The sequence below is a fragment of the Petromyzon marinus genome, chromosome 55, assembly GCF_048934315.1.
Source record: "Petromyzon marinus isolate PM22_M1 ecotype Great Lakes invasive population chromosome 55, UKy_Petmar_22M1.pri1.0, whole genome shotgun sequence".
In the NCBI taxonomy this organism is placed as follows: Eukaryota; Metazoa; Chordata; class Hyperoartia; order Petromyzontiformes; family Petromyzontidae; genus Petromyzon; species Petromyzon marinus.
Genome location: NC_133721.1, coordinates 13674289 through 13700361, shown reverse-complemented (window position 1 = coordinate 13700361; position 26073 = coordinate 13674289). Strand labels below are relative to the sequence as shown.

Below are 26073 nucleotides of genomic sequence, written 5' to 3'. Positions count from 1 at the left end.
GTGCTGTGACTACCGCTGGTGTGTACGCGTGCCTTAGCGCGTTCTCGGGATCATAAGACGCTCATGAGAATCAGAGGCACCCCCAGGATCCAGAGAAAATGGTAATAATATCCACTTAAATTTTGATTTAAAGCTTTCGTGACTGCAGTAATTCATATTCTTAGTTCTTTCGGTAAAGTCACGTTGAAGGGAAACAATAAAATATATATAAAACAATAAAAATTCTCACGACGTTTCGACCATAACACAAACGGTCGAAACGTCGTGGGGATTTTTATTGTTTTATATATATTTTATTATTTTATTGTTTCCCTTCAACGTGACTTTACCGAAAGAAGTAAGAATATAATATCCACTTAGTTGACGCGCACACCGGGTCCCGAGGAAATGAGGTGGTGGAGAGGCGCAGCGGTAGAGTGATCACCGCCCGTTGTAGAGGCCGACGGTTCGAGTGCAGCAGCCGCCCTGGTTAATACTGCCGGTGTAACAGCCACTAAAGACACGACTACCGCAAGCGCCGTCTGCTTCAAAGCGGATGTGTTAAAGGTCCCGTGAAAAGAGCTTTATAGCACATCGGATTCCTCCCGGCGAGTCTCGGTGACTCTCAAGACTAATATTTGAGGAGGGCCCTGTCATACTGCGGCGGTCGGCCAACAATTCAATTGGTAACGAGTGATGTTGAGCTTTGTGTGTGGAGTTACCTGGGGCTCACGGACCCACTCGCTGTACCGCCCTCTGCTGCTCACCGCGCTATCAGCACAGCGTGCTCCACGCTGTGCTCCGGTTGCTGTTCTGGATGACCGCAGTCGCCACACTGCTACTGGAGAGTTTTTATTGATTTATTTTCGATTTGTGCATCGTCATCAGGGTATCAGAATCTCCTACTGCCACGGCTCGTACGAGCTGGCCTCGTGTGTGTGTGTGTGTCGTGGGTGTCCTTACCCCACACCTCCGATTAGCGCGGTTGGCTACGTACGGTGCGAAAGAAGTTCAACGTACATACACACCATGGTCGCAAACGCAAGGGTGCATCAGTACAATACAACGTATATAATATTTCCTTTTGTAATATGTTGTTGTCGATAATGCGCCTTATATAATATACCGTATTGTTAATACTTAAACGTGATGTACTGTATATGCCAATTGCCTTACTCTATGATACATACTGCATTGCCAATAATTAAGATGTACGTCTCAAATGGCTGTGTAATATATTGGTGAAAATGAAACAAACATCAAGGATCGAACACAGCAACCAATGTCACGCTGCAAGGTTCACACGCTCCGTGCGAGTTCGCTCCGTGCGGGTTCGCTCCGTGCGGGTTCGCGCGCACCAGCGGCTCACGTGTGTATAGCCACAGACGCGCCCTTACTATGCGGTGTTAATTCACTCAGATGCAGACACATTGTGTGTGCGTACTGTTTGTGTACTGTGTGTGTAATGTATGCACTGTGTGTGTACTGTGTGCACTGTGTGTCGTGTGTGTACCGCGTGTGTACTGTGTGTGTAACACGTGTACTGCGTGTGTAATGTGTGGACTGTGTGTGCACTGTGTGTGCTGTGTGTGCACTGTGTGTACTGTGTGTCGTGTGTCTACCGCGTGTGTAATCTGTGTGTAACACGTGTACTGTGTGTGTACTGTGTGTGCACTGTGTGTGTACTGTGTGTGCTGTGTGTGCACTGTGTACTGTGTGTGCTGTGTGTGCACTGTGTGTACTGTGTGTCGTGTGTGTACCGCGTGTGTAATCTGTGTGTAACACATGTACTGTGTGTGTAAAGTGTGTGTAAAGTGTGTACTGTGTGTGTGCGATGTGTGTACTGCGTATGTACTGTGTATTGTGTGCAATGTGTGTAGGGTATGGAGCGGTGGCGCAATGGTTAGCGCACTGCGCTATGAACAGCCCAGAGCACGGCTTGCATTGAGTGGTGAGTGCGAGCTGGACCGGTCCCGGGCCTGTCACCAACACGCACCGACCAGCGTGGTGAAGTATGGTCAAAGGAAGTTTGATCAAAGGAAGTATGGTCTAAGGAAGTTTGGTCAAAGGAAGTTTGGTCAAAGGAAGTTTGGTCAAAGGAAGTTTGGTCTAAGGAAGTTTGGTCAAAGTAAGTATGGTCAAAGGAAGTTTGGTCAAAGTAGGTTTGGTCAAAGGAAGTTTGGTCAAAGTAGGTTTGGTCAAAGGAAGTATGGTCAAAGTAAGTATGGTCAAAGGAAGTTTGGTCAAAGGAAGTTTGGTCAAAGGAAGTTTGGTCAAAGGAAGTATGGTCAAAGGAAGTTTGGTCAAAGGAAGTTTGGTCAAAGGAAGTTTGGTCAAAGGAAGTTTGGTCAAAGGAAGTTTGGTCAAAGGAAGTTTGGTCAAAGGAAGTTTGGTCAAAGGAAGTTTGGTCTAAGGAAGTTTGGTCAAAGGAAGTTTGGTCAAATGAAGTATGGTCTAAGTAAGTTTGGTCAAAGGAAGTTTGGTCAAAGGAAGTTTGGTCAAAGGAAGTTTGGTCAAAGGAAGTTTGGTCAAAGGAAGTATGGTCAAAGGAAGTTTGATCAAAGGAAGTATGGTCAAAGGAAGTTTGGTCAAAGGAAGTATGGTCAAAGGAAGTTTGGTCAAAGGAAGTTTGGTCAAAGGAAGTTTGGTCAAAGGAAGTTTGGTCAAAGGAAGTTTGGTCATAGGACGCGGCATTGTCAGTTAGATCCTCGTCCAGTAATGGGCTCCATTCAACAGAAGGGGCCGTCAATAACGAATCATCAGCCACGACTAATCCACTGCTGGATGGAGTCACTGCAGCGCGTTACTCGCTCCCGCTGCCTGCGGAAGGACCTCGGAGGAGTACTTGGCCTGCTCTTCCACGCTGCCCAGCACGTCTTCGAAGGGGGTAAGAAGTAGGGCTGAACGATTAATCGATTGCAAATCGATATTTGAAACAATGCGATTAGCAAATCGCAAAGGCTGGGATTTTTTGCGAATTGAAAAGTCCTATTACTTTCTTATTGGAATCGTTTTAATTATTATAATAACTTTATGTATTTAACTTAACAATTGTTCTATGTTTGATTGTTCTATTTCAATTAAAACATTTTAATAAATGACATGTTGGAAGCAATTAATATATTTTAAGTTCTCATCCTTGCTTAGAGCGGTTAATATGTTGATGGTATCACGTGGTAATGGTCCATCACGTGTTTTAAATCTATGACACAGTGAATATTGAACTGAAGATTGACTTAAAAAATTGTAATCGCAAATCAAATCAAATCGCAATATCTGCAAGTTGATGCACCGTCACGCGATTTTGGACGATTTTTTATTATAAAAAGTAATTATGACTATAAAAAATACTTGAAACTTTGTAGTAGAATTAAGCAAAATGGAGAGTACAATTATAATAATCACATCTTCATTCCACAGAATGCAAGCCCTGGTAGAATGATTAAAATCAAAATGTTGAATAACTAAATTTATGCTCCTTTATGGAATAAATAAAGGTGACCTTAGTAAATTTAAATAATCAAACAGTTAATCATGAAAATTAATCAAAATGAGTGTTGTTATAACAATTCTATTTAATTAAGTAGAACGTGCTGTTTATATTTAAGGTTGCGCATGTTGGTGTGACGTCACATTTCTCAACCCCCCCCCTCGTCACACATCGTCACAAATGTCTGACCCCGCCCCCCCCAGGTGCGTGACGTCATTTATGGACGGCCCCTAAGTGCTGCGTGTGAGTGTCTAAGTGCTGCGTGTGGGTGTCTAAGTGCTGCCTGCGAGTGTCTAAGTGCTGCGTGCGAGTGTCTAAGTGCTGCGTGTGAGTGTCTAAGTGCTGCGTGTGAGTGTCTAAGTGCTGCGTGTGAGTGTCTAAATGCTGCGTGTGGGTGTCTAAATGCTGCGTGTGAGTGTCTAAGTGCTGCGTGCGAGTGTCTAAGTGCTGCGTGTGGGTGTCTAAGTGCTGCGTGTGAGTGTCTAAGTGCTGCGTGCGAGTGTCTAAGTGCTGCGTGTGAGTGTCTAAGTGCTGCGTGTGAGTGTCTAAGTGCTGCGTGCGAGTGTCTAAGTGCTGCGTGCGAGTGTCTAAGTGCTGCGTGCGAGTGTCTAAGTGCTGCGTGTGGGTGTCTAAGTGCTGCGTGTGGGTGTCTAAGTGCTGCGTGTGAGTGTCTAAGTGCTGCGTGTGAGTGTCTAAGTGCTGCGTGTGAGTGTCTAAGTGCTGCGTGCGAGTGTCTAAGTGCTACGTGTGAGTGTCTAAGTGCTGCGTGTGAGTGTCTAAGTGCTGCGTGCGAGTGTCTAAGTGCTGCGTGTGAGTGTCTAAGTGCTGCGTGTGGGTGTCTAAGTGCTGCCTGCGAGTGTCTAAGTGCTGCGTGCGAGTGTCTAAGTGCTGCGTGCGAGTGTCTAAGTGCTGCGTGTGAGTGTCTAAGTGCTGCGTGTGAGTGTCTAAGTGCTGCGTGTGAGTCTCTAAATGCTGCGTGTGGGTGTCTAAATGCTGCGTGTGAGTGTCTAAGTGCTGCGTGCGAGTGTCTAAGTGCTGCGTGCGAGTGTCTAAGTGCTGCGTGTGAGTATCTAAGTGCTGCGTGTGAGTGTCTAAGTGCTGCGTGCGAGTGTCTAAGTGCTGCGTGTGGGTGTCTAAGTGCTGCGTGTGAGTGTCTAAGTGCTGCGTGTGATTGTCTAAGTGCTGCGTGTGAGTGTCTAAGTGCTGCGTGCGAGTGTCTAAGTGCTGCGTGTGGGTGTCTAAGTGCTGCGTGTGAGTGTCTAAGTGCTGCGTGTGAGTGTCTAAGTGCTGCGTGTGAGTGTCTAAGTGCTGCGTGTGGGTGTCTAAGTGCTGCGTGCGAGTGTCTAAGTGCTGCGTGTGAGTGTCTAAGTGCTGCGTGTGAGTGTCTAAGTGCTGCGTGTGAGTGTCTAAATGCTGCGTGTGGGTGTCTAAATGCTGCGTGTGAGTGTCTAAGTGCTGCGTGCGAGTGTCTAAGTGCTGCGTGTGGGTGTCTAAGTGCTGCGTGTGAGTGTCTAAGTGCTGCGTGCGAGTGTCTAAGTGCTGCGTGTGAGTGTCTAAGTGCTGCGTGTGAGTGTCTAAGTGCTGCGTGCGAGTGTCTAAGTGCTGCGTGCGAGTGTCTAAGTGCTGCGTGCGAGTGTCTAAGTGCTGCGTGTGGGTGTCTAAGTGCTGCGTGTGGGTGTCTAAGTGCTGCGTGTGAGTGTCTAAGTGCTGCGTGTGAGTGTCTAAGTGCTGCGTGTGAGTGTCTAAGTGCTGCGTGCGAGTGTCTAAGTGCTACGTGTGAGTGTCTAAGTGCTGCGTGTGAGTGTCTAAGTGCTGCGTGCGAGTGTCTAAGTGCTGCGTGTGAGTGTCTAAGTGCTGCGTGTGGGTGTCTAAGTGCTGCCTGCGAGTGTCTAAGTGCTGCGTGCGAGTGTCTAAGTGCTGCGTGCGAGTGTCTAAGTGCTGCGTGTGAGTGTCTAAGTGCTGCGTGTGAGTGTCTAAGTGCTGCGTGTGAGTCTCTAAATGCTGCGTGTGGGTGTCTAAATGCTGCGTGTGAGTGTCTAAGTGCTGCGTGCGAGTGTCTAAGTGCTGCGTGTGAGTATCTAAGTGCTGCGTGTGAGTGTCTAAGTGCTGCGTGCGAGTGTCTAAGTGCTGCGTGCGGGTGTCTAAGTGCTGCGTGTGGGTGTCTAAGTGCTGCGTGTGAGTGTCTAAGTGCTGCGTGTGATTGTCTAAGTGCTGCGTGTGAGTGTCTAAGTGCTACGTGCGAGTGTCTAAGTGCTACGTGTGAGTGTCTAAGTGCTGCGTGTGAGTGTCTAAGTGCTGCGTGCGAGTGTCTAAGTGCTGCGTGTGAGTGTCTAAGTGCTGCGTGTGGGTGTCTAAGTGCTGCCTGCGAGTGTCTAAGTGCTGCGTGCGAGTGTCTAAGTGCTGCGTGCGAGTGTCTAAGTGCTGCGTGTGAGTGTCTAAGTGCTGCGTGTGAGTGTCTAAGTGCTGCGTGTGAGTGTCTAAATGCTGCGTGTGGGTGTCTAAATGCTGCGTGTGAGTGTCTAAGTGCTGCGTGTGAGTGTCTAAGTGCTGCGTGTGAGTGTCTAAGTGCTGCGTGCGAGTGTCTAAGTGCTGCGTGTGAGTGTCTAAGTGCTGCGTGTGAGTGTCTAAGTGCTGCGTGCGAGTGTCTAAGTGCTGCGTGCGAGTGTCTAAGTGCTGCGTGCGAGTGTCTAAGTGCTGCGTGTGAGTGTATAAGTGCTGCGTGTGAGTGTCTAAGTGCTGCGTGTGAGTGTCTAAGTGCTGCGTGTGAATGTCTAAGTGCTGCGTGCGAGTGTCTAAGTGCTGCGTGCGAGTGTCTAAATGCTGCGTGCGAGTGTCTAAGTGCTGCGTGCGAGTGTCTAAGTGCTGCGTGCGAGTGTCTAAGTGCTGCGTGTGAGTGTCTATGTGCTGCGTGCGAGTGTCTAAGTGCTGCGTGCGAGTGTCACGGTTATTCACAGTCGGTACCTTGCTGCGGATCTGGCCCGAGGTGGACACCTTGCGGATGAGCTTCGGCTGGTGATGGTGGTGCTCGTGGTCGTGATGGGACGAACTCTCCGTCTCGCTCTCAGAAGAGTCGTCAGCGATGAGGCCGCTCTCCATAGGAGCAGCGGCGTGCAGCTGATGATGAGGATAGGGCTGACGCTGCTGCTGCTGCTGCTGACGATGCTGCTCATGATGCTGGTGGTGGTGGTGGTGAAGCTGCTGTTGGTGGTGCTGGTAGCTCAGGGAGAAGTCGAGAGCGGGCGAGGAGAATCTCCCCTCCTGCGCAGAGAAGGGGGAGCAAGGTCCACACTCGGCTCGCCTCGATTCGAGCCGCAGCGGCCGGGCGGCCATGGCGCGGGGAGCCAGAGACCTCACGGGGGAGCCAGAGACCTCACGGGGAGCCAGAGACCTCACGGGGGAGCCAGAGACCTCACGGGGAGCCAGAGACCCCACAGGGAGCCAGAGACCCCACGGGGGAGCCAGAGACCCCACGGGGGAGCCAGAGACCCCACAGGGAGCCAGAGACCTCACGGGGGAGCCAGAGACCTCACGGGGGAGCCAGAGACCCCACAGGGAGCCAGAGACCTCACGGGGGAGCCAGAGGCCCCACGGGGGAGCCAGAGACCCCACGGGGGAGCCGGAGACCCCACGGGGGAGCCGGAGACCCCACGGGGGAGCCGGAGACTCCACGGGGGAGCCAGAGACCCCACGGGGGAGCCGGAGACCCCACGGGGGAGCCGGAGACCTCACGGGGGAGCCAGAGACCCCACGGGGGAGCCGGAGACCCCACGGGGGAGCCGGAGACCCCACGGGGGAGCCGGAGACCTCACGCGGGAGCCGGAGACCCCACGGGGGAGCCAGAGACCCCAAAGGGAGCCAGAGACCTCACGGGGGAGCCAGAGACCCACTCACTGGGCGCGCGGGTCTAATGGGCGCACCGTGAAATATCCCCAGGGTCTCCCACCACCACCACCGCCGCCACCGGCGCCCGCCACTCCTCGCCAGACACTGGGGGAAGGTGGGGGCAGAGGGGCTCGGCCTGGGTGGAGGAGGCGCCGAGCGGTGCTCAGGGGCGCGATGCCACTGCCGCCACCGCTGCTGCTGCTACAGAGTGCTCTGCTGCTGCTACCGAGTGCTCTGCTGCTGCTACAGAGTGCTCTGCTGCTACAGAGTGCTCTGCTGCTACAGAGTGCTCTGCTGCTGCTACAGAGTGCTCTGCTGCTGCTACAGAGTGCTCTGCTGCTGCTACAGAGTGCTCTGCTGCTGCTACAGAGTGCTCTGCTGCTGCTACAGAGTGCTCTGCTGCTGCTACAGAGTGCTCTGCTGCTACAGAGTGCTCTGCTGCTACAGAGTGCTCTGCTGCTGCTGCTACAGAGTGCTCTGCTGCTGCTACAGAGTGCTCTGCTGCTGCTACAGAGTGCTCTGTTGCTGCTGTTGCTGCTGCTACAGAGTGCTCTGCTGCTGCTACAGAGTGCTCTGCTGCTGCTACAGAGTGCTCTGTTGCTGCTGCTACAGAGTGCTCTGCTGCTGCTGCTACAGAGTGCTCTGCTGCTGCTACTACAGAGTGCTGCTGCTGCTACTGAGTGCTCTGCTGCTGCTACTGAGTGCTCTGCTGCTACTACAGAGTGCTCTGCTGCTGCTGATACAGAGTGCTCTGCTGCTGCTACAGAGTGCTCTGCTGCTACAGAGTGCTCTGCTGCTGCTGTGCTCTGCTGCTGCTACAGAGTGCTCTGCTGCTGCTACAGAGTGCTCTGCTGCTGCTACAGAGTGCTCTGCTGCTGCTACAGAGTGCTCTGCTGCTGCTACTACAGAGTGCTCTGCTGCTGCTGCTGCTACAGAGTGCTCTGCTGCTGCTACTACAAAGTGCTGCTGCTGCTACTGAGTGCTCTGCTGCTGCTACAGAGTGCTTTGCTGCTGCTACAGAGTGCTCTGCTGCTGCTGCTACAGAGCGAGGCGAGCAGAGCTCCGCCTCGCCGCCTCCCCCGTCCTCCCGCCTGTGGCCTTTCCTAACCCCTCGCCAGCGCCTCCCCTCCCTCCCTCCTCTCTCTTCCTCCCCTCTTGCTTCCCTTCCTGCCCCCCTCCATTCCTCCCTTCCTGCCTCCTTCGCTTCCTTTGTCCATCAACTCCCGACTCCCCCTCCATCTCTCCCTTCCTCCTGTCTCTACCCCTCACCACACGAGGGTGGTGGACGGCCAGCACCACGCCGGGCCGCCTTTGTCTCCCCAGTGCCGAACACACCCACCACATCGAGCAAACGCACAACATCACCCACCACGGCGCTTTTGCCAGGTGAGGTGCACCTCAAGGCCACGTGGAGTGTCGAAGGCTCGCGGGCAAGGAGGTCACGGGGCACGTGGGAGACTGAGATGACCGGCACGCTCACAGCCACGTGTACACCCACGCACCCACACGGATAAAGATCCCCCGTGTAGCCACCAGCAGAGTGCTGTCAGCGAGCACGCGTGAAGGCTGGAAATGGCCCTGCTGCGGCGGGGGTGGTGTGGCCGAACATTCCAGGACGGGCGACCGCCTTTGTCTCGCCATCAGTCGTCCTCTGCTTTAATCGCCGCATCAGGGGCGCCACCAGGGACTCGGCTAAGGTGGCGGCAGTTTGAAGAGGCCTATCCAGCTGTGGATTGACCACGGCTGATAACGATGACGGGGATGAAGGAACGGAATATTATTCATTGAATTTTCTTTTTTATTCTCGTACCTTCATGGAGATATTTGACCAAATCAGGCGGAATCCGCTCGACTTTGTCCGATCTCGGAAGCGTCAGGGGCGTCACGGTGGCCAGGAGATGTTAACTACCTCGCCTGGTATACAGGAGGTCGTGGGTTCAATCCCGACCCTGACGATGCCTGCTGCTGCTGTATATTTGGAGTGTGCGTGTCTCTCATCATCACGGTGGCCAGGAGATGTTATCTACCTCGCCTGGTCTACAGGAGGTCGGGGGTTAAATCCCGACCCTTACGATGCCTGCTGCTGCTGCTGTATATTTGGAGTTTGCGTGTCTCTCTCTCTCATCATCACGGTGGCCAGGAGATGTTAACTACCTCGCCTGGTATACAGGAGGTCGTGGGTTCAATCCCGACCCTGACGATGCCTGCTGCTGCTGTATATTAGGAGTTTGCGTGTCTCTCTCTCATCATCACGGTGGCCAGGAGATGTTAACTACCTCGCCTGGTCAACAGGAGGTCGTGGGTTCAATCCCGACCCTGACGATGCCTGCTGCTGCTGCTGTATATTTGGAGTTTGCGTGTCTCTCATCATCACGGTGGCCAGGAGATGTTAACTACCTCGCCTGGTATACAGGAGGTCGTGGGTTCAATCCCGACCCTGACGATGCCTGCTGCTGTATATTTGGAGTTTGCGTGTCTCTCTCTCATCATCACGGTGGCCAGGAGATGTTAACTACCTCGCCTGGTCTACAGGAGGTCGTGGGTTCAATCCCGACCCTGACGCCTGCTGCTGCTGTATATTTGGAGTTTGCATGTCTCTCTCCCTCTCCCCGTGGTCGCGTGGATTTCTCTCCGGCTCCTCCGGGGGTTCCCTTCACATTCAGAATCAACATCACCACGCGTTCAGAGTGCTTGGCTGCCATAAATGTTCACGTGATGATAAGCCGCGTGGTCATCACCAAGCCGCTTCATAGATCGGTAGGCCTTACCCGGTAAAATAAAATAAAAATGCGTTTAGTTTTTAGGTATGAGCGTTGCTGGCGTAAATTGCCATGAGATTCGCTTCAATATAAATGTGTCGTGAAACCTGCCACCACCTGACACAGCTAATTAGTGAGGTTTGTCACCTAAACAAAACGTGCCAATTAGTTACTAGTTCAGCACTAACCGATTGTGTGTTGAAGAGTAAACCCACAACATTTACAATTCGAGTCCGACGTTTCGCTAGTGATTACAACAGCCTCATCAGGCGATAGCCAGAATTGCACTATTCCCGCTCATGGCCAACATCAGTGACGATTATCTGAACCGGCACTGGGCCTCCCCAAGGTCGACTCAGCCTCAAATGAGCACCTGCTGCGATGTGTAAACATCGCCACTAGGGGAGACAAAGGCGGCCGGGCGTGGTGCTGGCCACCCACCCCTCGTGTGCCGTTGCGGCCTTCATAGGTGCTCGCAAACAGTACTTGCCCTAACATTCTGTTAAGGCTATACGGGGGATCTTTGTTCATTCATTAATCCAACATCAGCGATTAATTATCTGAACCAGGCTTGACCCTCCCTTTACGTCGACTCAGCCTTAAATGAGTACCTGGTGCGGTGTGCAAACATCGCCACTAGGGATGATAAAGGCGGCAGGCCATGGTGCCGCTCGCTAACGGCACTTGCCCCAACCGTCTTGTTAAGGCTATCCGGGGGATCTTTTCGTTTGATGGACTCACTGTGGGTGCTGTGGGTCGTGTAGATTGCGTCTTGTGATTACGGACAGAAGCTAAGCGGTGTTTGACCACGGATAGTGCCTGGATGGGTGCCCGCGAATGCTTACACCAGGTGCTGCTTTGGGGCAGCGACCCTCAGATCGGAAGCCTTTGTGCACTGTACTTCCATCTTCACCAATCCGTCTTAACCAATCCGTCTTCACCAATCCATCTTCACCAATCCGTCTTCACCAATCCGTCTTCACCAATCCGTCTTCACCAACCCGTCTTCACCAATCCGTCTTCACCATTCCGTCTTCACCAATCCGTCTTCACCAATCCATCTTAACCAATCCATCTTAACCAATCCATCTTCACCAATCCATCTTAACCAACCCGTCTTCACCAATCCGTCTTCACCAATCCATCTTCACCAATCCGTCTTCACCAATCCGTCTTCACCATTCCGTCTTCACCAATCCGTCTTCACCAATTCGTCTTCACCAAACCGTCTTCACCAATCCATCTTAACCAACCCGTCTTCACCAATCCGTCTTCACCAATCCATCTTCACCAATCCGTCTTCACCAATCCGTCTTCACCATTCCGTCTTCACCAATCCGTCTTCACCAATTCGTCTTCACCAAACCGTCTTCACCAATCCATCTTCACCAATCCGTCTTCACCAATCCGTCTTCACCAATCCGTCTTCACCAACCCCTAACATCGTCCAGCAGTGTATTGACAACGCTATTTACATGTTCAAGAGAACAATAAAAACAATATATGCATATAAAATTGGCTGACGTTTAGGGTCGCGACCGTTGTCTTAACGCTATTGATTTTTCGACTGATGGTCGTGGGCAGGGTTGAACGCTGCGGAGTCCAAATTGACCCCCATAATCTCCACGTGCCACTTCCCACGATGACGCAGCTGGTGCTCGAATATTTCAATTATTTCATTGTAATGTAACCGTCGATCACTTAAAGCTATACTGTATCATTATTACGAGCGGTGTTGTCACAGCGGTTAGCTAGCACGGTGTGCTGGCGGCCGCAGTTCGATCCCGGACCACGGCTGACATCAGTGGTGAGCGGTATCCGAGCCTGTACTGGACCTCACTCCCTAATGTTGACATCGACGTGCTGTGGTAAGTGGGGAGCGGTGGGTTAGTGGTGAGCACGCTGCGCTATGAACACCACGGCGACCCGAGTTCAATTCCCGATCACGGCCAACGTCATTGACGATTATCTGAGCCGGTCCTAGGCCTCCCGTAGGTCGACTCAGCCTCAAATTAGTGACTAACGCGGTGTGGGAACTACAAACAGCACGTGGTCCCACCCCCACAACCGCCAATTCACCAGCCTACACTGACCAGCGTGGTGAAGTATGGTCAACCAACCTTCACTACAGGCTGCCAATTAGTCACTCGTTCCGCACACTTTACACTACACGCTATACACTACACTATACACCACACTATACACTACACACTACACTATACACTACACTATACACTACACTATACACCACACTATACACTACACACTATACTATACACTACACTATACACTACACACTATACACCACACTATACACTACACACTATACTATACACTACACTATACACTATCATTGTCAATGTTGTAGTGGGTTTCCTCTCCAGCACACAACCGGTTAGTGCTGTACTAGTGACGAATCGGCACGTTCTGTTTACGTGACAACCCTTACCAATTGGCTGTGTCAGGTGGTGGCGGATTTAACGACACATTTATATATTTACGCGATCTAACCCCAAGCAATACAAAATAAAAACCTCTGTTATGGGTATTTTTTCATCCTTTTTTAATGTTACGGTGCCATTGACCAATGTGTCGAGTTATCTTTTTGTTAAGTCAAGATTGATCTTTTTGTTATTTGGAGTTTGTGCACAACACTCCACTGCCCATGCTGCATCGCCAAGCAAGCTGCGGGTCCATCACGAGCGCGATGATGGTGACGACGAGAGGCTGGCAGGGCCCTGTGGTGACGACGAGAGGCTGGCAGGGCCCTCTGGTGATGACGAGAGTTTGGCAGGGCCCTGTGGTGATGACGAGAGTTTGGCTGGGCCCTGTGGTGACGACGAGAGGCTGGCAGGGCCCTGTGGTGACGACGAGAGTTTGGCAGGGCCCTTTGGTGATGACGAGAGGCTGGCAGGGCCCTGTGGTGATGACGAGAGGCTGGCAGGGCCCTGTGGTGATGACGAGAGTTTGGCAGGGCCCTGTGGTGATGACTGATGGCGCAGGGAGGTCGAGAGGGAGCCGATTTGTCCCGTGCCGCTTTGCTCCCCGTGAGAGATTAAAGCTCCGTCACGGCCTCGGCGCCCGCTCACCGCGTGGTCAGTGCCGGGTGAAGCTCGCGCGGGGCTTGTAGCATGATGTTATTAAGGGGCCCTGAATTAAAAAAACCACGTAAATATTAAAACACTAATTTTTTACTTGCTTAGTAAAGTAATTTTATTTTTTCATTCGCTATACAGCTAGATAATACGACTAATCGCTAACCTTAAACACCCAGTGGTTCATAAAAGTTGAAGGCGGTATAGTACTATAGTAATAGAGCAAGTGCAGAATCACTGAACCGGAATTGATCGCTTGAAAGCATTTAGCGCGTGGGCCCTTAAAAGTACGGGGCCCATAGCTGCATTTGTAGCTACTACAACTACACATGTAGCTACTACTACTACTACACGTGTAGCTACTACAAGTGTAGTAGCTACTACTACATGTTTAGTAGCTACTACCCTACATTAGTAGCTACTACTACATTAGTAGCTACTACTACATTAGTAGTACTGCATATGTAATACTACTACATATATAGTACTACTACTATATACGTAGCTACTACATCTGTTGCTAATTGTGCTGCTACAAGGATCATCCGGCATTGGCTGTGTGGTGGAATTCTTGCGGACGCTCCGAGCGACACTTCACCAAAGGTGAATCGTGCCGCGTGCTCCCGTTGTGTGCCGCTCGAACGCATCCCCCGTAACTCGACTCCCGAAAGAGCCATCGCGGTATAACAAAAACTCCGACTACGCAGGGAAGTTCACTCAGCAATTGGTTCAGGGTAGCTTGACACTGCTAATGAGACGCCGAATGTCGTAAATCAGCCCATGCCTCCCATCTCATCTCACTCGACTTCACTTCACGCACTCTCCGATCTCTCCACACTCTTCGCGACGCACCAGTCTTTCTGTTTTTTTTTATTTATTCTGGTTCTGTTGTCGCAAATGATTCAAATCGCGCGATCGTCAGGAGGGAGCACTTTCATTCTCGAGCCCACTCCAACAACCAGCTGCTTGCTCTGCACTGACGACCACGCACCCTGCTAGGGAGCAACGGGAAAGTGATCCATCAGGTCTTCTCGTCTCTCTCCGCATGTGGTGCGTCGCCTTTAACGTCGCCTTCCACCCCTTTGGGTTCTCAATTGTAAAAAAAAACGTTTACAAATGAATCATTTGGCGGGACCCCGGGGTCAATAATAATAATAATAATTATTGTTCAGTCCGCCCAATCTCGTGGCCGAGTTGGACGACGCCAGCAACGCGCCTCCCGCCCAGACTCACGCCAACAAGCAGCAGCAGCAGGCGGCGATCCACACGATGGGCGCCACCCCACCGGACAAACGCGAGCCCCGGGGGGCGTCCGACGCCCTCCGGTCGGCCGTCGATCATCGGCTTCTTTGCCAAGGCGAGCCCCACCGCCCCCCAGGCAGTGAATGTAACGTGTTTATGTAATTTTTCAACTTTTTACGAAACTTAGTGCCCCGAGTAGCTCTCGACGAGGCCAATCGATTGACCGCTAGTTTTGTTGTCGGTAAGGCATCGAGACTCGTGTCGCTACTCGGGTTTTTCCCACCCCGGGGCAGTGATGGGACCCCGGGGTCCCGCCAATTGCTTCAAATGTACAACGTTTTTTTATGTTGATAAATACATAGGGTTTGATTAAACAGCCTTTGGCCGGACAGGGCAGGCAAGTGGCGTTCGCGAGTAGCAGCAGCACCTGTGAAGGCCGGCACGGCACACGAGGGGGTTGGGTGGCCAGCACCACGCCCGGCCGCCTTTGTCTCCCCAGTGACGATGTTTATATACCGCGCCTGGTACTCGTGTTAGGCTGAGTCGACCTAGGGGAGGCCCATGACCGGTGCGGATAATCGTGACCGGCGTTTTGGCCGTGAGAGGGAATCTAACTCGGGTGGCCGGGCTTGTAGCCACCGCTCCCCATCACCAGCATCACGGACGGCGTGGGGGAGACCCCTTTGATTGGTGTCGTTGGGTTGGTGTTTGTGGTTGTAGTTTGTGGTTGTAGTTTGTGCGAAGTCTACAGAATAGGCGCTCGCTCTTCGCCACCTGCCCCAGGCTGAGCGGGGAAGTCGTCCTTGGGAATTCGACTTGAAGGCTGAAGCTGTTTAAAAATAAATCAACAAAAACACAACTGCCAAGGCCTCGCCTACTCGCCGGGTGTATGGTACTAACACGCGTGTGTGTGTGTGCTAACAGCACTTGCCCCAAAAGGATGGTAAAGGCTATATGGGATATATTTGTCTTTGTGCGTATGTCCTATGCAGATGCAGACAGCCAGATGCGCGTGAGTGATCGGTGTGCATTGTGAGTGGCAACAAGCACCACACTAGCCAACGACGCTGCGTGGACTTAAGAAAACCGTGCAAGTGAATACAATGGGTGACGTTTCAAACACCTGTCTCTTACTCGTAGCACATACATCATTCATTTGCAAACTCACACAGACTCACAAAGAGGCACACAGGCTCACACAGATACTCCCAGACTCACAGAGACACACAAACTCACACGGAGACACACAGACTCACACTGAGACCCCCAGACTCACACAGAGACACAGAATCATACAGAGACACACAGACTCACACATACTCCCAGACTCACAGAGACACACAGACTCATACAGTGACCCATAGGCCCACACAGAGACACACAGACTCACACAAAAACACACAGAGACACACAGACTCACACAGAAACACACAGACTCACACAGAGACCCATAGACTCACACAGAGACACACAAACTCACACGGAGACACAGACTCACACGGAGACACACAGACTCACACGGAGACACAGACTCACACGGAGACACACAGACTCACACGGAGACAGACTCACACAGACCCATAGACTCACAGAGACACACAGACTCACACGGAGACACACAGACTCACACAGAGACACAGAGATCATACAGAGACACACAGACTCACACAGAGACACAGAGAATCATACAAAGACACACAGACTCACACTGAGACCCCCAGACTCACACAGAGACAAACAGACTCACACAGAAACACACAGACTCACACATAAACACACAGACTCACACATAGACACACAGACTCATACAGAAACACAGACTCACACAGAGACACAGAAACACACAGACTCACACATACTCCCAGACTCACAGAGACACACACACTCACAGAGTGACCCATAGACTCACACAGAGACACACAGACTCACACAGAAACACACAGACTCACACATAGACTCACACAAAAATACAGACTCACACAGAGACACACAGAAACACACAGACTGACACAAAGACACACAGACTCGCACAGCGACACACAAGCCTGCCCGATTCCTACGTGTTAAACTGACTACTGTATAAAGAATAGGTGTATATGTGGTATATGTGGTGCATGTTCACCACAAGTATGTGTGGTTAATGCAGACATGATTCCTTGCAAATGGTTTATGTTTGGTGTTTTAACATCTTAACACAAACTCTTTTATTGCCAGAAAGGGTAATACCTATACTCATGTTTTAATGCTGGCAAGGGAGGTCCCATGGTGACTACTGTATGTTTGTTGAACTTCTTTCGCACCATACGCAGCCACACGTGCTAATCGGAGGTGCCGGGTGCAAATCCACAACAGCAAATCCACGACATTTACAATCTGAGTACTTGAAGAGAAAATCTCTCCAACACACAACCGGTGTGCTGTACTCGTCACGAATTGGCACGTTCTGTTTACGTGACGAACTTTCCTAATTGGCTGTCGGGTGGTGGCGGGTTTAACGACACGTTTAGATATTACGCGCTCTAACCAAAAATAACTTCTATTACAGTCCTCGAGGTCCTGCACTCTCGCTGACACAACGCCTTTCATCCACCCGTCGCTGATTGTCATCGGCGCTGCCTAAAGCATTCAAATTCCCTTTTGCTTTGTGATGAAATGCGAGGTGGCTCGGCTGGCTCAGAGGTCGGAGGTCAGAACGCTGAGCTGGCGCAGCTGAGAGCCGCACCTCGGTTGGCTACGTACGGTGCTAAAGAAGTTCAACGTACACGCACACACCCTGGGTTCGAATCCAGGTTTCAGCCGCTGCCTGTGATTTAAGCCGAGGTTCTCACGTGCAGTGTGGTGATGGTCTCGGCCCGGGCACAAATGTCTGACCAAAAATAAAAGTCGTTTTAAAAAATAACAAATGTTATAAAGTATGGATTTTCACTTAAGTTGGTTAAATAGTGCGAACTTAAAATATCACGAACGAGCATTGCTCTCAGTGGCAGAACGAGTGGAGAAGTGCTGCTCCCTGCTGTGCGCACCAGAGGTGAACTTGGAACGGTCTCAGAAGTGCCTCTGTGATAGCCGCTTCTGTGGACAATCGTATTCAACGCGGGCTTTCACTTAATTTGGTAGATTCCAGCTCTGAGATGGGATTGTATTCAGTTGGATTTACACGCGCCGAACACTCGCATCAGGGCACACACGAGGTACGCACCCGCACGGGAATAATCGAAGCGACCTCAGCGGTAGTTCTGTGAAGCCATCTTCGAGGGACATGTCTCTGACACGGGGGGTGATGCAATGCTCGCTGCTGAGAGATTCCGAACGGACACGTCTCGTGTCAGGACGAGAGATATCGTAACGGGAATATAATTGTTAGTGGCTACTACATATGTAGTTACCGCTACATATGGAGCTACTTTTTTTTTTCTACGAGGATCTGCCCCCCGCAACATCTGGCAAGCGCTCGGGGCGGCGCTCACCACATCCCACGCAGATTACTCAGCAGGCTCAGGCCCGCTTAGCTGCCGAGAACGGGCCACCTTCCAGGCGCAGCAGACGCCACTCGCGTTGTTTTCAGGCAATTTGCCGCGCAACGATTCATGATCGGTGCCATCATCACAGCGAATTCCGCGGTGTTTTCATGAAGAAAAAAAAAACGTTTCACGGTCCGCCGACCGTTCAGCCGATGCTTACAGATTCCTGCTGTCCACCAGGCCTCACACACCACCACACCGCTGGTGACGACAACGCGCATTCACATTATCTCTCTCAATGCCACTCATACTGAATTATTAATATTACGGGAACATGATTCTATTTTTAAACGCAGCTATAAGGTTGTGTTTTTTTTAAAGGAGGCTATTTAGATGCTGGGTCGTTTCATCTGGGCAGTTTACCCAAATTCATGTTTGACATAAAAATCACGAGGAACAGAGAATGGCGACGACATCGTAAGAGATTGGGGGCAGACAGACGTGACGACTTGAGCATGTTGGCACCACAGGACAGAGAAAAGTGGCAACAAATGAAACCACGATGTTGTGCCTTGCCTCTCCAACACACAACCGGCGTGCTGTACTCGTGACGATCTGGCCACGTTCTGTTTACGTGACAACCCTTACTAGTTCGCTGTGTCGGGTGGTGGCGGGTTTAACGACGCATTTATATATTTACGCGATCTAAGCCAAAAAACCTCTATTAAGGATGATGATGATCACGAGTAAAATATTACTGTCCGAAACGCAAGGTATGAACGTTGTCATTGTCCCCGGATCGACCCGCGCACGACCTGGAGGAGCATCGCGGACCGCGCTCTGGAGAGCCACCGGGCGAGTTGGGGGACTACGGCGCCTGACGCACGCCTCGCGACAAGGGAGCTCTCCACGCACACCGCACACGACGTCGATACTCACAGGGACGATGTCAAGGCAAGAAACAGGCTCCGGGGGGACCGGCAGGTGCCCGTGGAGAGAGACAAAGCCGGGTGGGAAGCGTGCGGGGGAACTCACCGCGTCCTGCCACGTGGCTGTCCGCACGCCGCTCTCCGCTCTCTCCATGCGGAGTGCGACTCTGTGTCTGTGTGCTTCCGTGTCTACGCGTGTCTGTGTGCTTCTGTGTCTACGTGTGTCTGTGTGCTTCCGTGTCTACGTGTGTCTGTGTGCTTCCGTGTCTACGTGTGTCTGTGTGCTTCCGTGTCTACGTGTGTCTGTGTGCTTCTGTGTCTACGTGTGTCTGTGTGCTTCTGTGTCTACGTGTGTCTGTGTGCTTCTGTGTCTACGTGTGTCTGTGTGCTTCTGTGTCTACGTGTGTCTGTGTGCTTCTGTGTCTACGTGTGTCTGTGTGCTTCCGTGTCTACGTGTGTCTGTGTGCTTCCGTGTCTACGTGTGTCTGTGTGCTTCTGTGACTACGTGTGTCTGTGTGCTTCTGTGTCTACGTGTGTCTGTGTGCTTCTGTGTCTACGTGTGTCTGTGTGCTTCTGTGTCTACGTGTGTCTGTGTGCTTCTGTGGCTACGTGTGTCTGTGTGCTTCTGTGACTACGTGTGTCTGTGTGCTTCTGTGTCTACGTGTGTCTGTGTGCTTCTGTGTCTACGTGTGTCTGTGTGCTTCTGTGTCTACGTGTGTCTGTGTGCTTCTGTGTCTACGTGTGTCTGTTTGCTTCCGTGTCTACGTGTGTCTGTGTGCTTCTGTGTCTACGTGTGTCTGTGTTCTTCTGTGACTACGTGTGTCTGTGTGCTTCTGTGTCTACGTGTGTCTGTGTGCTTCTGTGTCTACGTGTGTCTGTGTGCTTCTGTGTCTACGTGTGTCTGTGTGCTTCTGTGTCTACGTGTGTCTGTGTGCTTCTGTGTCTACGTGTGTCTGTGTGCTTCCGTGACTACGTGTGTCTGTGTGCTTCTGTCTACGTGTGTCTGTGTGCTTCTGTGTCTACGTATGTCTGTGTGCTTCTGTGTCTACGTGTGTCTGTGTGCTTCTGTGACTACGTGTGTCTGTGTGCTTCTGTGTCCACGTGTGTCTGTGTGCTTCTGTGACTACGTGTGTCTGTGTGCTTCTGTGTCTACGTGTGTCTGTGTGCTTCTGTGTCTACGTGTGTCTGTGTGCTTCTGTGACGCCGTGTGTCTGTGTGCTTCTGCGTAGCTCTGTGTGCTTCTGCGTGTCTCTGCGTTTCTCTATGTACATGTGTTTGTCGCTCTGTCTATGTGTCTTAGTATGCCTCTGCCTACCCCAATGTGTCTCTCTGTGTCTCCGTGTGTCTCAATGTGCCACTGCATGTCTCTGTATGTCCACGTGTCTCAGTGAAGCCGTAGGCTTCTAAGTCTCTCTGCGTGTCCTTGTGTGCCTGTCTCTGTGCGTCACTGTGTCTCCGTGCGTCTCGATGTGCCTCGATGCGTCTGCGTGCGTTTCTCGGTGTCTCCGTGTGCCACCGTATTCTCCGTGCACACGTGTCTCTGTGCGCCGGTGTCTCTGTGTATATATCTGCGTGTCTCCGCGTGCCGGTGTCTCTGTGTATATATCTGCGTGTCTCCGCGTGCCGGTGTCTCTGTGTATATATCTGCGTGTCTCTGTGCGCATGTGTCTACGCGTGGCTCTGCGAGCGACGCTTGGCGCTGCTGCTGCTGGTGCCGGTGATGAGTTTGGTTCGCTGACAGATCGCGATGTGATTTATGCGGTGACATTCGCACCGCGCGTGTGCGACTCCAGGATGAGCCGTCCAACCAGAGAGCAGCCTGAGTTGGTGGTGGTGCTTGCTGGGGGGTTGGGGTGTCTGGGGATGTGGGGAGCGGTGGCGCAGCGGTTAGCGCTACGCTGCGCTACGAACCCGGCGACCCGAGTTCGATTCCCGCTCACGGCAAACAACACCGGTGACTATTATCTAAACCGGGGCCTCCCCTGGGTCGATTTAGCCTAAAATGAGTACTTTGTCCGGTGTGCAAGCATCGCCACTAGGGAGACAAAGGCGGCCGGGCGTGGTGCTGGCCACCCACCCTCTCGTGTGACGAGCACTTGCCCCAACAGTCTGTTTAGGCTATACGGGGGATCTTTGTGCTTGTTGGCTAGTTGGTGAGATGTCTAATGAGTGCTAGTGGCTGGTTGCTGACCCGTTCCGACTGGACATCTGTGGAAAAAGAGCTTCATAGTTCATCGGATTCCTCCTCCTGCAGGCTAAACAAAGGACTCGCGTTCACTCGTCGTCGTCGTCAATGTTATCATCAGTCTGTGGCCGCGATCCTCTGTTCCATTGCTCTCGCATCTCCCTGCTGCGTGACTGATGGGGATCAATTAGCTGGCGTGGGAGAGCAATCCCCGGACCATGGAGGGGGTCGCTTTGCACTCGGTGCGTGTCGATCCCGACCCTGACGCCTGCTGAATATTTGGAGTTTGTGTGTGTGTCTCTCTGTCATCATCATCATCATCATGGTGGCTATGAGATGTTAACTACCTCGCCTGGTATGCAGGAGGTCGTGAGTTCGATCTCGACCCTGACGCCTGCTGAATATTTGCAGTTTGCGTGTCTCTCTCTCTCTCTCTCCCCGTGGTCGCGTGGATTTTTATCCGGATCCTCCACATTTAGATTCAACGTCACGCGTTCAGAGTATGTGTCTGCTGCCAGTGACTTCGTTGAGCTATAATTTGCGGTGCGGTCACTTCTGAAATAGAGCTGTATAGCTCGGTGGGCCTTACCTTCTGATGTAAAAATGAAAAAAATTCGTGTGCTTGGCCATGTAGTTCTTTCGGTAAAGTCACGTAGAAGGGAAATAATAAAATAATAAAAATAAAACAATAAAATTCTCACGACGTCTCCAAGACAGAGGTTCTCTGCAAGCCATCTGGCTACCATGAGAGATTCGTTCATGAGGCTATCCACATATACGAACACAGAGACAATTTCAACCGAGAAGATGTATTCTGGCTTAGCAATCATTGGAAGGATTTGATAAACCATTTCGGGTCTTAATTGATTGTGTTCACGCTTACGGTGGCTTTCAGACCGCATCCATTCTCTTTCTCTCCCCCCTCCTCCGTGCCGAACATAGATGGACTCGTCCGTCTGAACAACCGCAAGTTGCTGTCCGTGGTGCTAACGTTAAAAAAACCCGCCACTTTTTTCAATTTTTTTTGCGTGTTTTTTACACCTGATGATGATTGCTTGTGTTGCAATCGAAACGTCGTGAGAATTGCATTGTTTTATTTTTAACCAAGAATATGAATTTCTACAGTCACGAAAGCTTTAAATCGACATGTAAGAAGTTGTGGAACAGGAATCGAAAGTGAATCTGATGCCATGCCCAACTGCATGCTCAAACCGACGCTCAAACACGTGAGGCGCACACATAGAGCAATCCCCCCAACAGGGGCGGAGCCAGGATTTTCACTTTGGGGGGGCTGACTTCAATATTCTGAGACATCCAGTGTTTATGTTTTACAATGGGCGCCACAAATGTATAAAACAAATTTTATTGGATTTGAACGCGGAGTTTATTAATAGGTCGGAGCCGCTGATGTGGCTAATAAGTTCGAAAAGTTCGAAAGGCTGCCGCTCAAGCAGCCTGCAGGGCAGCACACGAGGTGGCAGCCTGCAGGGCAGCATGAGGTGGCAGCCAGCAGCATTTTGCAGCAGCCGGATATCCGGTTATCCCGATTACCGACTTGCCCAAAATTTCAGGGGGGGGGCTAAGCCCCCCCTAGCCCCCCCTGTGGCTTCGCCCCTGCCCCCACACGTCACGGACTCGTGGTATTGCTCCACTCCGTCTCTGTGCCAGGGGTTTGTGTGTTCTCCCCCCTCGCTCTGCAATTGGGTTTCCTCCGGCACCTCAAGTTTCCTCCCATAACTACAAAACAACGTACGAACTGGTAGTAGCCCAACATCCCGATGCTAAGCAGAACAATATATCTGGCAATTCCTCTACGGGCATCACGCAGCAGCATCGCCCCCCCCACCCCCGTACTGCGAGATCTGGGCAGAACCCTCCTGTTATTGAGTCTCGGGACGCGGCGAGGCTCACCTGGGTAAAACCAGCGAGCAATCCAGTCGTGTGGGGGGCAGGCAGGGGGGGGGGCCTTTCCCCCTCCCCGTGGCCAAAGCGACGAGTCGGGGGCCCCCCTTGACAACCACCGTGAGCGCCCCCTACAGCGTTAGATGTTCGAGACCGTGAGCGTAACGACGACGTGGATTGGGGCGAGAGGAGCCGCGATTTCAAATCGCCTCGAGGTGCGACCGTGCCAAGAGACAAATCACATTACAATGTCGTTACATTACATTGTCATGTCGCTACATTACACTATTATGTCGTTACATTACATTACCATGCCGTTACATTACATTATCACGCCGTTACATTGCATCACAATGACGTTACATTACATTATCATGTCGTTACATTACATTACCATGTGGTTACATTACATTATCAGCTGAGGCTTCCCTGTCGTCGCAGGTAGGAACACGACATTATGAGTTGCACGGGCACAGGTGTTCAACCACCTCCGATGAAACGGAGTCCTCGAATGTAGTGAGTAGTTGATGGCGTCAGGCCGGCAAACCAGCCACGCACAATAGAGACCCACACACTCACGTAGAGACTCACATAGAAGCACACACTCACGTAGAGACTTACATAGAGACACACACTCACGTAGAGACTTACATAGAGACCCACACACTCACATAGAGAGACTCACATAGAGACACACACACTCACGTAGAGAGACTCACATAGAGACACACACACTCACGTAGAGACTTACATAGAGACCCACACACACTCACATAGAGAGACTCACATAGAGACACACACACTCACGTAGAGACTTACATAGAGACCCACACACTCACGTAGAGACTCACATAGAGACACACACACTCACGTAGAGACTTACATAGAGACACACACACTCACGTAGAGAGACTCGCATAGAGACACACAGACTGCGGTGTGATTGAACCAAGTTTCTCAGGCTCAGCGAGCTGACGGCCTCAGCCCGGTCACCAATGATCAAAGTACCCACATCACATGACATTTGGTTGTGAACTTGATATGACTAAGTTGCACCTCTGAGAATTACAATGTTGCTTTGTCTGTCAGTGCCATCCATGGGCACGACTCTCAGTGGCAGAGCCGGCAGGAAAGTGCTGAGTGCCGGTTCCTTCGGCGTGGTGGTCACTTGGTGGTGGTAGTACCATGCCATCCAGTTCCGTGGGCCGTTCCCCAACACGAAGGGTTGCACTGCCAAATATCTGATATGACACTGTATCACATCTGGTGACGTGATGAGGATAACTCAATCAGGATAAACATTGGGGTTAAACATTATTTACAATTTTTATATTTAAATATGATATGCCATTTCTTCATTGAGCCATTGGCTCGAACATAGTTTATTGGTACTACTTAGGGTGGCAGACACTGACAATTATTTCCTTGGACCGTGTTATCTCTCGATCACAATTGTCTATGATAGCAAGGTCACCGCTGTACGTTTATATAAGACAATGTCATTGCAATGGTTAAACTCTTATTTTTTATATACAGCCCGTGGTGGACACTGCCTCGTGGTGGACACTACCCGTGGTGGACACTACCCGTGGTGGACATTGCCCGTGGTGGACAATGCCCGTGGTGGACACTGCCTCGGGGTGGACACTACCCGTGGTGGACACTGCTCATGGTGGACATTGCCCCGTGGTGGACACTACCCGTGGTGGACACTACCCGTGGTGGACACTGCTCATGGTGGACACTACCTGTGGTGGACACTACCCGTGGTGGACACTGCCTCGTGGTGGACACTGCTCATGGTGGACACTACCCGTGGTGGACACTGCCTCGTGGTGGACACTACCCGTGGTGGACACTGCCTCGTGGTGGACACTACCCGTGGTGGACACTGCTTATGGTGGACATTGCCCCGTGGTGGACACTGTCCGTTGTGGACACTACCCGTGGTGGACAGTCCGTGGTGGACACTGCTCATGGTGGACACTGCCCGTGGTGGACACTACCCGTGGTGGACACTGCTCATGGTGGACATTGCCCCGTGGTGGACACTACCCGTGGTGGACACTACCCGTGGTGGACACTGCTCATGGTGGACACTACCTGTGGTGGACACTACCCGTGGTGGACACTGCCTCGTGGTGGACACTGCTCATGGTGGACACTACCCGTGGTGGACACTGCCTCGTGGTGGACACTACCCGTGGTGGACACTGCCTCGTGGTGGACACTACCCGTGGTGGACACTGCTTATGGTGGACATTGCCCCGTGGTGGACACTGTCCGTTGTGGACACTACCCGTGGTGGACAGTCCGTGGTGGACACTGCTCATGGTGGACACTGCCCGTGGTGGACACTGTCCCGTGGTGGACACTACTCGTGGTGGACACTGCTCATGGTGGACACTGCTCATGGTGGACACTGCTCATGGTGGACACTGTCCCGTGGTGGACACTGCCTCGTGGTGGACACTGCTCATGGTGGACACTACCCGTGGTGGACACTGCCTCGTGGTGGACACTACCCGTGGTGGACACTGCCTCGTGGTGGACACTACCCGTGGTGGACACTACCCGTGGTGGACACTGCTTATGGTGGACATTGCCCCGTGGTGGACACTGTCCGTTGTGGACACTACCCGTGGTGGACAGTCCGTGGTGGACACTGCCTCGTGGTGGACACTACTCGTGGTGGACACTGCCTCGTGGTGGACACTACCCGTGGTGGACACTGCCTCATGGTGGACACTACCCGTGGTGGACACTGCTCATGGTGGACACTACCCGTGGTGGACACTGCCTCGTGGTGGACACTACCCGTGGTGGACACTACCCGTGGTGGACATTGCCCCGTGGTGGACACTGTCCGTGGTGGACACTGCTCATGGTGGACACTGTCCGTGGTGGACACTGGTAGCATTTGCCACCCCAGGTGGTAGGGACAGAATTCTCCCACGAGCCCCTTGGCTACTTCTGCTACGAGGATCATCCGGCACTGGTTGGGTTGGCGTGGGGCTCAAGGAGAAGTCGATAAACTTTTTTATTTATTTCACCAGGTAAGGCCCACTGAGCTCTATAACTCTTTTTCAGAAGCGACCTGGCCACAAGCGAAGATCTGGACTCGATGGCAGGGGAAGAGTTTTGAATGT

At 51.9% G+C, this 26073-nt stretch overlaps 1 protein-coding gene across 3 annotated transcripts in view; it reads right to left on the bottom strand.

The window, feature by feature from the left end:
• LOC116954547 (diacylglycerol kinase delta-like) overlaps positions 1 to 26073 on the bottom strand; it is a 118830-nt gene that overhangs the window by 86700 nt on the left and 6057 nt on the right. Inside the window, exons 1-2 of one of the 3 annotated variants that reach the window (XM_076052390.1) lie at positions 18944 to 20608; positions 6431 to 6727 (exon numbers count right to left, since the gene is read on the bottom strand). In XM_076052390.1, coding sequence (XP_075908505.1) covers positions 6431 to 6727; positions 18944 to 18991 — 345 coding nt within the window. In that variant the 5' untranslated portion in view covers positions 18992 to 20608. Of the gene's footprint in view, positions 1 to 6430; positions 7756 to 18943; positions 20609 to 26073 lie in introns of those variants that run through there. The other 2 variants (XM_076052392.1, XM_032975139.2) reach the window with 2 other exon arrangements.